General features: G+C 40.2%; 2 protein-coding genes and 1 long non-coding RNA gene across 5 annotated transcripts; 2 read left to right on the forward strand and 1 right to left on the reverse strand.

The window, feature by feature from the left end:
* Positions 1–1,693: 1,693 nt before the first annotated feature.
* Positions 1,694–5,996, reverse strand: si:ch211-237i5.4 (insulin-like growth factor-binding protein complex acid labile subunit). The gene is made up of 5 exons (XM_056400645.1): positions 5,476–5,996; positions 4,540–4,685; positions 3,271–3,439; positions 3,003–3,165; positions 1,694–1,986 (listed from the first exon to the last, which is right to left on the reverse strand). Exons 1-5 carry the CDS (start codon positions 5,791–5,793, stop codon positions 1,694–1,696), a joined length of 1,089 nt encoding a protein of 362 aa, XP_056256620.1. The 5' UTR covers positions 5,794–5,996.
* Positions 1,926–7,306, forward strand: LOC130184647 (uncharacterized). 2 transcript variants are annotated; one of them, XR_008830037.1, is made up of 5 exons: positions 1,926–2,065; positions 2,217–2,290; positions 2,387–2,512; positions 5,518–5,740; positions 6,017–7,306. It is a non-coding gene; the product is annotated as an uncharacterized LOC130184647 (long non-coding RNA). The 2 variants fall into 2 exon arrangements; XR_008830038.1 differs by having other exon boundaries at positions 5,584–5,740.
* Positions 7,307–8,631: 1,325 nt separating this feature from the next.
* Positions 8,632–13,749, forward strand: pex12 (peroxisomal biogenesis factor 12). Of its 2 annotated transcripts, none has more exons than XM_056401518.1 (4): positions 8,632–8,850; positions 10,772–10,899; positions 11,761–12,296; positions 12,893–13,749. In XM_056401518.1, exons 2-4 carry the CDS (start codon positions 10,777–10,779, stop codon positions 13,329–13,331), a joined length of 1,098 nt encoding a protein of 365 aa, XP_056257493.1. In that variant the 5' UTR covers positions 8,632–8,850; positions 10,772–10,776; the 3' UTR covers positions 13,332–13,749. The 2 variants fall into 2 exon arrangements, with proteins under 2 accessions (XP_056257493.1, XP_056257494.1); XM_056401519.1 differs by having other exon boundaries at positions 10,775–10,899.
* The last annotated feature ends 295 nt before the right edge of the window (positions 13,750–14,044 follow it).

Below are 14,044 nucleotides of genomic sequence, written 5' to 3' on the forward strand. Positions count from 1 at the left end.
CCCCACATAAAAAGTGACACAAAAAATTGAAAATTGTGGTTGGAAACTCATCTACATGAAATTCTGAGTTAGGCCTTATGCCCCTGCTTGCTGCAGGTTGACAGGTGAAACAGCAGTGCTTATCCAGATGGTTAGAGGAGGAAACATTAGAGAGACTGAGCCACATGTTCGAGCCTCAGTCAGACCCAGACTCAGATGAGGAGTCTGTTGTGACCGAGGGCGAGGCTTTGGAGCAGCCTGCTGTTTTTGGTTGAGTAGAAAACAGCTGCCTAAAAAAAGCATAAACAGAGGTGAACTAGTAAAACTAAAGGTCAAAGGGTACCAGATTAAAAAATGCTGGTTTTTAATTAGATTCCTTTGTCACATCCTTGTGAAATAATCACAAGTCTTACATGGTTGATTGGTTGGTAAAATTTTATTCAACGTTTTACAGATGCTCCTTTTCCAGTGATTGTGTTTGGGAAAAACTATTTTGTGCCACCACTGTTGTGCTGTTCCTGGGGGCTTGTCCAAGACATAGGAACTTTAGCATGTGTTAGCTTGATGCAGGGGCTTGAGGTGCAGGGACGCAGTTAACTCCTGATATTTCCAAAGTTGTCTTACTCACATGTTGTGTATTTTTAGCTAGCTTACTAACATTAGCCAAGGATACACCTCATGTTCACAGTTGGAGGGTGTCAGCAGCTGAGGTCTGGTCTTCTGGAGAGCTAAGTGCAGTCGCCAAGATTAATGTTGAGCTAGCTGCTGGATCCCTCTTAATTGTGTGGCTGCTTGTAAAACCACAATATCTTGTTCAACACGGATGTGACATACAGTATGGATGTGGAGGATTCACAGTTGTTTAAAGGCACCTTCGATGAAGCTGGGCTGATTAACAAAAGCAAAGTAGTAAGTTCTTCAAAGAACTTTCTCAGTTATCTGCATATTTTTGTTAGTTTTCTCTGATGAATTTCTGACATTTCAAAACCTCAGTTAATATGAAAAAATATTTATCTGTGACAATCTGCTGCTAGGCCTGCTGTTGGGCTTCTGTCTCTGCCTGTTTAATACTCTCCAACACACACAAATTTAATGAATGTATTCCAATCCAGCAGTAATCATCTTGACATCTGACTTTTACTATAACCCCAATAGGACTGTGTTTCTATTTCTCTTTCCCACATCAGTCCAGCACTAATCTGCTGTGGTGTCGAGAGCCATATGGTCCTTATCAAGGGCTCTATCTGTCTGACTGTCAGCCTGAAAAAAATAAATGTTTTAAATGCTTTTGGACATCTGACAGTCAACTATCCAGAGCCCAAACATGGGGAGCATCTTCAAGAAGCCTCATATTAAAAGTTTGTCCTACAATTTTTCATTTGACATAATGGATTACACTTTTAAAGATTTATTTTTGGGGTGAACAGTTACATATTACATAGATACCACAAGTTTTTTATTAAAAACAATACTAGATTCAAACAAAGATTTGGTCTCAAAAACTACTGAATATGGCAACCAAAAGAAAAAACAAGTGAGAAAGAAAGAAATCTAATAGAAAACAGGTTGTGAGTGAACACATCTTGTGATTGGACATAGCCAGCTAACATTATCATGTGATCTGCTCTTTGTGGTTGTCAAGTCAGGGAGTTCTCCACATTGTGATGCCTCGTCCTCTTCCTCTCTCTGTCTATCATACAGCCTCTCAGGAGCTCTAAGTTTGATTCTGTGACTCAGTGTCCCAGTTCTTTCCATGGTTCCTCTTCCTGGTCCTCTCAGCCATCACCAGAGCTGCCACCACGGTGACCAGCACGGTGATGGTGATGACGAGCACGGTGGCGGTCTCCGCGATGCAGAGCTGGCTGTCCACCCAAGCCAGCGAAGCCCCGGTCAGCTGCGGCGGGTCCTGGCACGTCACATTCCTGTAGTCGTCGATGTGGAGGTGGCGGACGTGCAGGATCTTACTGAAGACGCGATGAAGATCGCAGTCACAGCTCCACGGGTTTTCTGGTGAAACAACAAGGAGGGTAAATGTAGAGATGTATGAAGAAAGAGTGGTGATTGAAGGGATACCACAAAGTAAAAGGTATTATTGTTTGAATACTGCAACACAGTCACTGTACTCTTCATTCTGTAATAATATCTATTTCAAAACAGCTCTAATCGTATTTTAATTATTCAGTATAACTGTTGAAATATATTGTCTGTAAATTCTATTTTCGGCAATATGTTTTAAGGTTGTCCGTTCGACTTTCCCATTCTCTGGAATGTGATATCTCAGTAACACCTTGAGGGAACTTCTTCAACTTTGGTACATTCATATATATAATACACTAATTATGACATCATTTAACACAAATGTCTAATCAGATAAAATGATGAAATAATAACTTTTTATATCCAAAAGGTCAAAGGTCAACTTCACTGTGATCATCATGTCTGCCATTATTCAATGCTGTAACTCAGGAAGGAGAGATTGTGCCCATATTTCCTGCAACTTGACCGGTTGGCGGAGGGATACAACCACAAGGAGGTGATTCTAGTTCTCTTTGAAGTTCTTTATCTGAGTTTTCTACATACTGTAAGGACATACTGCTCAAAATGTATATCTTGTGCAAAACAGGATATTGTTATTAGTAGCAGTAGTAGTATTCACTGATATGATGCGTTGGACACTGAGACTAATGAGCTAGATGCCAATTTATACCAGATCTTGTTCATTGTTTTACAAACACTCATGGCATTAGAATAATTACCACCATTCATCAAATTTTATACATTCATGGTTTCCAGATGATGAATCCTACTGACTTTGGCGAGTCTCTGACTTTTCATTTCAAGCCATCATCACATCAAAATTCAGATTTGGAAAATAATAACATACTGTCAAATAGAGTAGCGTGGTAATAGACTCTTGGGCTTGTTTACTATTATACCAGAGTGACCAGAGTGGTACCTCTTTCACTTGATGAAAGGTTTAAAACAAGATGAGCAGAGGTTATAGTAGTAGTGATTGTAGACACCTGACAGCTGGATGTGTGTAGCTGTTGTATGCAGACTGAGGAAGGTTTTAAACTTCAGGTGATGCAGGTTGTTTCCCTCCAGAGCCAGAACTGCCAAACTGTAGAGAGGAGCCAGAGCATCATTGTCTATCTTAGAGATGTTGTTGTGACTCAGCTGGAGCACCTGAGAGACAGACAGATAGACAGATGGACAGAGACACAGGTATTTAGATGGGCATACAGACAACTTGGTATTCACACATAATTATTTCAGCAGTTGCTTATGTACCTCTAGTCCAGGCAACATATCCAGGCTCCCCTGCTGCACCACAGTCAGTCTGTTGTTATGCAGGTAGAGCTGTCTGAGCCTGGAGAGGCCCTTGAACACACCGGGGCCAACTGACGCCAGCTGGTTATAACTGAGGTCCAGTTTCTCCATGTTGTCCAGATACTCCAAGCTGACCGGAGGAGGGGGAGACAGTTATGGCATGAAAACAACAATGAGCTTGAAGGCTTATAGCTCTATAAAACTCAGGGGAACTGGATTAGGGTCAACCAGTACAAGCAACTCCATATACATTATACAACAGAGGACTGAAAGAGTGCCCAGATGTGACCACATGTGCTTTGACTTTAGTTTACAGTACAGTTTTCTTCTAATGAGTACCAAATGATCAGCAAGAAGGTGAAATAAAGGCCCAATAATATATATGTAATATATAATATGGCATTATTATCATTATGGCAACCTCTAATTACAGCCTGTGATGTGTAATGAAGCTATCACATATCCATGATGAAGTAATTGAAGTATTCAATGTGATGTATTACGGCATAATTATGGAAAAGTTTCTAACTGTAGAATATTTTGGACCTGATACAGCATTTTGTTCGATTTTCCAATTAGAGTATAATTTGGTGAAATGGTGTCTAACTACATATCTTGTTTATTTTGGATCTAATACGGAATTATATGGGATTTCTAACTACAGCAAAATTTAGGTGAAGCCTATGGTGTCTAATTAGGGTTTGTTTACTGTCTAATTAAGAACATATTATTTGTAGTTTTGTCTGAAGTCTCAGCTCCACGTACACCCCACCTCTTTGCCCACTTTTGAATTTGCGTTTAGCATTTGGATTAGAGGAGTAAGGTGCAGGCAGGCACTGCCAAGATGGCGACGGTGGAGCGGCTCACTCTGAAACTTAAAAGCCACTCTTCAGAAACCTGTGGGTGATGTCACGGAGGCTACATCCATCTTTATTTATATTCTATGACTAATCATGAAGGCAAAGTTTTGGATAAAGACTGTAACAATGAGATCTTTGGAGGATGTCTGAGCTCACCTGTGTGGACGAGGTGAGCAGCTCAGATAGTGGACCAACTAGATGAATCTCCCAACTTTGTTGCTGCACTTACACAGTCTTGTTTCAAACATCAGGTCAAGTAGAAGAAAGGGGGGTATACATTTTTTCACAACAATGAGGAGGAGGAGGCTGATAGGAATATGGAGTATGATGGTGGGAGAGAGACAGACTTTGAGGGCAGACAGACAGTTACCTGTATCCAGATATATAATGTAAGTTGTTGTGCTCCAGTCGAAGCTCTCTGAGAGCCGACAGACTGGCTGAGAAGTCGACAGGGAGAGAGCTTAACTGGTTCCAACTAAGATCCAGCTTCTCCAGGAAGGACAATGAGAAAAATGCCTGTGGAGAGAGAAAGAACACTTCTTTAAAATCTTTACTTTTTAATCCTACATCCTCACTCATTTCCTCAACGTGTTCCCTTTACCGTCTCATCACTTCAACTGCTTGCAGTGATGTCAGTTCGACTGGCATTTCAACAGCTTTCTGACAAACCTTTAAACTTTCAACTTTCTGATACTTCAACAGATTTTTTACTACGACTTTCTTCTCTTTCACTTCTGAGATCAACTGCTGTCAGTGGTTGCAGAGTCAGAAGCAGTTTTAAAAAGTTTATGAGAACTTCACAGAGCTTGTAACTGTCCGTCATACCATCGACAATGTCGCTACAGTCACCTTTTTGGTTGTGCAAAAGCAGAAGTTCACAAGGAAGACATTCTGTTTTTGGCCAGGATGATTAGACCTTCCAGTAGATATAATTTCTAACCCTTTAGATACATGTTTGTACTTCAACAGTCCAACTATCTTCACTGGTTTCACTCAACAGTACCTGAAACTTCAGCTCATGGCAGTGACTAACCTTCAACTGACATGAACTTCACCTCAACACCTTTCAGTACTTCCCTTCAAACCCTTTCTGAGCTTGAACTAACACTTTAAATTGTTAAGTGCTTCACCTTTAATGGTAACTCTCCTACAACATTACACCAGCATGGAATTAATATTTTACAACATTTTAACCTGTTTTCATATTCAATATTTCCTGTGTAGTTTTCCAAACAAGCAAACCTAAATTTTCCTTGGAAATTAAAAAAAAAAAATCCTCATAGTCCTGCCACCCCTCTGCTTTTACCTGTGGTTGTATTTCTTGTATCTGGCTGTTTGTCATCACCAGCACTCGCAGGGACCACAGTCTGCTGAAGGCTCTGGTACCAATCTCAGTCAGATTGTTTCCCCCCAGCTCCAGCAGCCACATGCCATGTGGGAGGCCCCTGGGAACGTGCTGGAACCCACGGGCGCGACAGTCCACCAGGTCAGCGTGCTCATAACAAACGCACTGGTGCGGACACGAGTGTGAGCACTCGACCGATGGAAAAAGCAACGGGGGTGAATAAAAGGTAAACAGATGGGCCAGGAAAAGAAGACACATATTTCTCCGAGGGCAGCTCATTCAGTGGAGTAGTTAAAGCGTGGAAAGGTTAACGAAGCTTTGAAGTTTAATTCTACTGTTGTCTTCGTCAACCCTCACAGTCAGTGTAGACGAAACTGGAAATACAAAAGAAAGAGTTTGTAGTTTATGTTTAGATCAGTTACAAACATAAAGGTTTTGTGGATCTAATGAATGTTTAAACCTGCAGTGATTCATTTTATTAATTTCTTTTGTGTCCACTCAGGCGCCGTTTAGACCTTTACACGCATCTCAGGTGATCCACTCACAAGTGGTCAACTCTGAGTATGGATGTGATCACACCCAGGAGGCAGTGAGGACGCATTGCTCAGACCACATTCTGGGGTGGATCGTGATTTCAGTTAAAATAAGTACTTCCTCAACATTAAATGATCTTTGTTGCCATGGTTACAATATAAACTGTTGGTTTCAAATGGGAATCGAACACCATTCTCCTGTGTCATATGCCTGTTTTGTTGACCCACCCATCCACCGCAGACTTTGTCACTCTTTGTACTACGTTACAACAAAACGTAACTATGGGTCATAATAACCTGCTGCACAAACGACCTATGGGCTCGTTTTTTACAGGACTGTCTCCCTTTCATGTAGTAGAAACATACATACTATCCACAATCAAATGCCAGCATTAAAAGCACTGTCACCAAATTTTCATCATTACGTAACTGACTTATTTTAAATTGTTCCTATAATTGTGACACTTGTTTTTAACACGGGTTTTTCATTTGCTGTAGCCTCCTTTTCCCAGCCAAATGTAGTTACATAATCACAGCCATTAAAGACAGAGCAGCAGTAATGGATTAAATTCAGCAAACATCTCTGATGACACTTCTTTCTCATATTTGTACACAGTAGAAAATCAATAATAGTTTTCAGCATTTACTTCTTATTTACTGTAATGCAGCAACAGAATAAGTTGTTTGCTTTTTCCTACTAACTCATGTTCAATATCAGTGCTAACTGATACTTTTTATAATATCTTGTCATTAAACAGAGTACAGTAATTGTGTTGGCAATAAACTTTCATATCTCAAACTCTCATGTAACTGGAGAAAAATAAACTATTAGGTGTACATTTCTAAGATAAAATCTGACAACAACACACAGTGACAGTGACAAATCACATTAAGATGAAGAGTAAAATCAATATTCAAATGACACAAAAACCATTTGGTCTGATTATTTCTTCACTCACCTCTCCTGCTTATGAGGCATACAGACATCTCCATCCTGGATCACCAACTCCTTCATGTCCTCTGACTTCGCTGCACAACAGCTCTGCAAAGCTGAGATGATGGACGCAGATAGAGAAACAAAGACAGTGATGATGCTGATGCTGATGGAGACTCTTAGTGCAGCCAGCTATGTCACTAATCCTCTAATCCTTTCCAATCACCAAATGTTTCCTCTCATCCACTAAACTGTGGCAGTTCGTCTGATGTTTTCACCATGTTTTGGTTTCTGTGCCCCCCTCTCATTTCCTGTTAATATCACCAGAGAACCTTGGAGTCCCTCCATCTGTCTGTTTCGATGACTTGAATATAATATAAAGACTCTTAACAGCTTGTGAAGAATTTGTGTGTGCGTGTGTGCATTTTTCAGAGACAGACAGAATGGGGGAGCCAGATGGGCGGAGGAATAAAACCATAGCTGATTTTCACATACATACATGATGTGAGCATCAGTGTTGTCCCAGATTTACAGCTTGTATATGCTCACTGTGGGTCAAATCATGCTATGCCTGGATTTAATGAGCTCTCTCGCCAAGTGACTGGTTACTATTGTAACCATGGTGAAAAAGGTCCCCTAACCTTAATGAAGTCATGATTTTAACATGGGCCCCTCTAGCCAGAGATCATGAATGACTTTGTTATTACAAATTTAATCAATATTTATTGAACATTATGTTTATTAATCAATATTGCAATATTGAAAGACAAACGTATTTTTCAAATACAATTTTATAAATGATATTCAAGATCCTGCTTAGAGTCCTTCATGGCTGGTTTATTAAGCAGGCTAAGCAGTGAACTATGTGGCCCTGATCACCTGTCTGGTAAATTGACTATACTTATAAAGTGCTTTTCCAGTCTTATCAACCACTCATGGTGCTTTAAAGTAGAAGCCACATTCACACTTTTTCTACACAAACTGCTTTTCCATCATACACAGTCATTAACACACAGATGTTACATTTGGGGTTCAGTTCAAGGAAATTTCAACATATTCACAGGAAGAGTTGGCTCCAACCTCCTGAGCCAGGAGTCCGTCACTCCTCTGGCCTTTGTGTCAAAATCTTACTGCAATATCTTATAGAGTTTGGATTAAAATGTGTTTACATGGTGCCTTTCAATTCAATTCAACTTTATTTAAATCTGAAAGGGCAACTGCATGCAGCAGCTTACAACGGATACACGCACTATATACACTAAACATTACCATTTACTGCTTTTCTCTGTTTTGAATCGTTGCACATACCTGGGTTTTAGACTGTTGGTGAGACATAACAAGGTAATGTCACTGTGGGCTTTGACAACTTGTGTTGATGTTTTTCATTATTTTCACTTTTTTTTTTTCCAGACTAAACAATTAATTCCCAGAAAAATATTTGACAGATTAATTGATATTGAAACTAGTCATTAATATTTAGCTCCCGTCCAGCTGCCCACTACTAATACTAATGATATGGACATTATTATCTATTTTGACCAAGGATCTCCATAGCCAAGAGGCGCAAGCAAAGATCCTCTCTACAGGTTTCTTTACTGTCTCCGGCGCAAGGAAAACGGCCGGAACTACGTACATCTGCGTCATCACGTTTTTCAGTGCGGAAGTAATGGTTGTTTTGGAGTGCACTTCTTGCGAATAATGAGTGGTCAGATGCAGAAGAGCAATGGAAAATGACCAGTGTTTGTGTTTTTGCTGTAACTTGAGGTGTTTTTAAAATGACCGTGTGATGTTGACGGAGCCCGGAGAAACATCGGCGACGTGGTCCTGCTAACTTCCAGCTAACTTCTAGCTAACAGCTAGCAGAGGAAGGTATGTTGTCCAAAGTTTGACCACATGGCTGCATGAATACACCGTAACAACCAAACTGCCTTGGTTTTTTCTGTAAATGGGTTAAACTAGAGAAGTGTTTTCAGTTTACTGTCTAGCTAAGCTTTGAACTGAATCCAGTTTGAGAAATCACAGCCTTTATTCATCAATTCAATTCACTCCAATTGTATCTATCTATATAGATAAAATAACACAAGGCATTTGACATAATTTGCATGTACGTTTCCGTAATTATCCAATGAAGCAAGTAACAGTTTTAACCCTCAAACTTGAAGTCGCCTGTTTTAGGGCTGATATAAACGTTTTGGTGAACTTTAACCCTTTAGTATAGGTCACTGGAACCTAGGCTGTGGTCGAAAAGTCAAAATAATCTCCTTTCCTGACCACTAAAAATGTGAATGAGAATTCATAAGGACTTAGGAAAAGACAAGTGAGGATTTCCATAAGATTTGGATTGTGTCACAAACATAAAACAGGAGCTCTGTTGTTTCAACATTTATGTTGGTCTGCTGTGGTGCCTCACTTTAAATGTTGCTGCAGCAAGTGGGATGGCATTTCTCCTTTCCTTTCGTAAAGTAAGGTCTAGTGTTTCCTAGACTAAAGGAGACACTGGACCTTCCTAAAGAAGCATTAAAGCTCCTTTACTTATCATTTAGAGAATTCGACCAGCTCTTATCATGGCTGCTGCTGAGATACTTCCAGGTTATTTATACTATACAAGCAAAAAATACTTTTTTGACCGCAGCCCAACTGTCTTTCACAAGTGGGTCGTAAATGATATTAGAATAATAATGAGCAAATGCTGTCTTCATAGTTTTACACAAAATAGTTATTGTAGCTATTAGGAATTCTGAACAAGGATTATTGAAGATTTGCAGTGTTTATTTAACAGGTTTAATACATTTTAAAAGTAAAAGGTAACATTTGCCCTTCAGACTATGTTTCTAGTCAGACTCAGTTCCTCATGTGGACTGAGAGAAACACTGATCACTCAGTGACAAATAGTCATAGATGCTCTTAAGCATAATTGTAATCAGTGTTTTAATAGTATCTAAAACAGCTGTTTATGTAGTGACAGTTTTTTTCTGAAGTAAATAAAATATATAGATAATACTTGTATGTATGAAATGTAACAGACAGTTGAGGTGTGGTTCACTGAATATGCCAAAGAGAAACGACTGATGAAGGTGAATGCTTACTACATCATTTCTGACCCACTTATGAAAAGTTGGAGTAAAAATAGAAAAATGTAATCTCCTGAAAAGATAAAAGCAAGATAAACAAAACCTTAGAGGAAATATCTTGTATATGACATATATCTATATTTTCACAAAATTACATTTACATTACATTTATATTTACTAATTTGGCAGACACTTTTCTCCAAAGTGACTTTCGAGTGAGGGACATCACTAAAGCTTAAAAAACATGAGCTGTGTCATTTCTGAGCCACCTAAACATCTAAAGTAAATCTTCACTGTGTGCCTAGCCCCAGTTTGTATGTCTCATCATTAACATTATGTTTTCACAGTGCTGAGCATTTGTTTTTCTGAAAGATAAAGTGATCTTAAGTGAAAAACTCCTTAATGTCATTAAAACAAAATGTATAGTTTTTTTTTGAAGGAGCTCAGAGTCTTCAAAGACTCCTCTGTCAATGGATGAAAAAAATCTGTCTGTTGCTTCACTGAAACAAAGATGGGAGACAGAAATGACACAAGTCTTTGGTCAATTTGTATGACATGAACTGCAACTAAAGTGTTATTATAAGCTGTGTGTCATCATGGTTTAACCCTCTCAGAAAAAAACTATGCTTAGCTGAGTGACTTGAACATTATGTTACACACATGAGAGGCACAAAAATACACCAGTGTATTTCACTGTTTGTCCACTTGTGACTGTTCAGCAGCCATGGCTGAGGCCGGAGCTCACCTGACCTCCACCGCTGTGAACGAGCAGCCGTCAGTCTTTGAGGTCCTGGCTCAGGAGTCTCTGATGGAGGCGGTGAAACCTGCTCTGAGACATGCTGTCAAGGTGAGTGTCTAACTGTAGCTTAGCAATTCTGTAAACATGCATATCAAGCTTTTTAACCGTTGTAAAAAGGGCCGTAATGAGGGAGATACTCAGTATCTGAGGAGTTTGGAAGCTCGTGTCTCTTCTTAGCCTTTACAAAACCAAAAACACAAAACTTAAACTTAAATAGAATGGCATGGAACTGTGTGTTTACCTATTCTTATGTAAAGTGCAAACATTAGCATGTCTGACTAACAAGCTTGCTACCTACAGCAGTAACCCAGCATTATTTTCATTTTACAGGTGATGAAAGATATTTGTTTAGGGCTAGAACAGCCACTCTGGCATTTTTATTTTTTGTTAAACTGTCGTTATTATAGAGAGCACAATAGCCAGCTTTGTTATAATTTGTTAATTATAATAATCAGCTTGTGAAGATGCTGACATGCAGCTCCAGCCTCTTTCGTCTTTGTCCTTTATAACAAATCCTCTGGAAACATTGAAAAAGTCACCAAGAGACAGTGTTTTAAGCCAACATGGCAGTTGTCATTTCAGTCATAAAATCAACAGTCGTTGGCCTCTGTCTGAGTTCAAGGATCCATTGCTTCAAAAATTACTAATTATAATCTGCTGTTATTAAAGAAAACTGTGTGTGCTGTGCTCAGAGAGAAGGCTTGACATATGTAGCAGCAGTAACTAAGTAACAGTAAAGGTTACTTTTTTTGGATTTATAAATACAGGAAAAATTGTTTAAAGCTTTCAGCTGTCAGCGGGTGTCATGTTTTTACTTTCTGTTTCTTTCATTTTCACATTTGTTTGACAGTTTGCTGCAAATAAATTCAGTACTGACTCTATCAACCCTAACGCTGCTCACCCTCTCAGGTTCTGGCGGAGACCAACCCGTCCCGTTTCGGCTTTCTTTGGCAGCGCTTTGACGAGCTCTACCTGCTGCTGGACCTCCTCCTCCAGAACCACTTCCTGTCTCACTGCAGCGCCTCCTTCTCTGAGAACTTCTACGGCCTGAAGAGAGTTTCAGGAGGGTGGGGATTATCTGTTGGCCTGGGGCTGCACAGGAAGTCACACTGGCGATCTCTTCTTCTTCTGTGCCTGGTGCCTTACTTGCGGGCCAAGCTGGAGGCGACGCTCGCGCAGCAGAGGGACGAGGCAGACTTCTCCATCCAACTGGCGCAGTCCAGGAGACAGAGGCTGTACCGGGCGGCCGTAGCAGCCTACCCGTACGTCAGGTCAGCGTGGCAGGCCTTGAGCTTCTGCCAGCAGCTGCTCTTTATCTTTGGAGTTGCCAGGACCCATAGTCCCCTGCTGTGGCTGGCCAGGGTTAAACTGGCACGACTTAATGCGCAAGATATCAGAGACATGGAGCTGAAGAGCAGCAACACTGGATACCCAGCTGACCAGAGGTACATCTCAGGCTAATCAAATTCTAATCTTTCAAATGAACAATAGCTATCGATGTGATATTATTTTTAATATGGCTCTGACAGACACACACCTGATCCCAAGAACCACAGTCAAAGATTGACACTCTCTGTGGGATATTGCTGGCTTGGTTATGAAGTGTTTGATGCTAAACCACAATGCAAGCAACCAGCTACCTACGTTTCCATTGCAAAAATATTTATTTACCCTTAAGTCCCTCTGCAGAACCAACAATCAATCCCTGCTGCCTGTGTATAAGTATTTCACAAGTCCACATGTGAGAGTTGTTTTAGATATGATGAAGCAGCAGTGATCAGGGTCCAAGCATGCAGGGAGCATTTGGATGCTTGTTTCTTTTTTAATTGTTAACTTATTTAATTATGGTTCCAATGAATTCAAACCTCCACCAGGATTTGGTTTCTCTCTGGTGCAGACTTTATCATAAAGTATCATGTTAGTTAATTGTGTTAACAGAGGTTATTTAACTTTCTGACCTAGAAAAATTCAGGATAGTTCAAACCCATTCTTTAATGAGGCTCGATGTCAGACCAATAATGCATTGTTCCTGTGTTTGCAGCCTGGTGCAGAAAGTGTGGTGGTTGATATCAAGAGCAGCGAGAGGGGTCGCCATCCCCCTCTCCACCTCCCTCTCCCTGGGCGTCTTTTTCCTGCAGTTCCTGGAGTGGTGGTACTCCTCTGAAAACCAGAGTACTATGAAAACCCTCACCTCCCTGCCTGCTCCTCCACCCCCTCTCCACCTGCAGGAGGAACGCAGCTGCAGCGATTCTCCATCGGTGTCGGCCAAGCGCAGAGAAGAAACCCAGACAGGCTCTGACAGCAGGAACTGTCCTCTGTGCCGGAGGCTTTGCACAAACACCACGGTGCTGTCCACCTCCGGCTTCGTCTTCTGTTACCGCTGCATCTACATGTACGTGAAAGCCAACCACCGCTGCCCGGTCACAGGGTATCCCACTGAACTGCAGCACCTCATCAAGATATACACACCAGAGAGCTAGACTATACTAACCCCCCCTTTTATATTTTAAAAGGTGAAACTCTCAGCAGTCTGTGACGGTTTCCCTCTGCAGCCTCGTGCTGAATGTTGATGAGCTGCAGGTGGTGGAAATACTGTATATTTTTTGTTTTTCTTTTGTATAAAACAGACTTTCCTGTGTACTTACAGTTTTTGATAAATTTTTCAGAGCTGATTTGATGTGAAGCTTAATTTCTATTTCTGACTGAATATTTTAAAAATCTGTAATGAATAACTTCTCAGTGGTAAATGTTGTCTGTGGAGGACACAACTGCTGTAAACTCAGCATCCCCAAATCTACTGCATGTGTGGTGCAGTGTTTTCCCATTCATTGGGCTGTATATATTGTTCAATAATTTATTTGTCACTAATTCCTTGGCAATTAAACTATTTGCAATGGAGCACCTTGTATGGTATAATTTAATGATCAATTTAAGAAGCTACCACTACAATCTACTTCTACGTGAAAGACTGTCGGTGGTGAGTAATTGAGTATTAAGTATAGCCTATATATGTAAAAAATTACATAGGAAACCTGTTAGAAATTGGAACAATATCATATATTGACATATATGTCTAGCATATATGTATTTTTGTATGTCTGAATATATATCCATCTCAAAGCCTGACAGTACATGTTCATATTATATATGTAAATACAAAGGATAGAGATGTATGTTTAAATTTAATAATATC

Source organism: Seriola aureovittata, chromosome 17 (assembly GCF_021018895.1).
Source record: "Seriola aureovittata isolate HTS-2021-v1 ecotype China chromosome 17, ASM2101889v1, whole genome shotgun sequence".
In the NCBI taxonomy this organism is placed as follows: Eukaryota; Metazoa; Chordata; class Actinopteri; order Carangiformes; family Carangidae; genus Seriola; species Seriola aureovittata.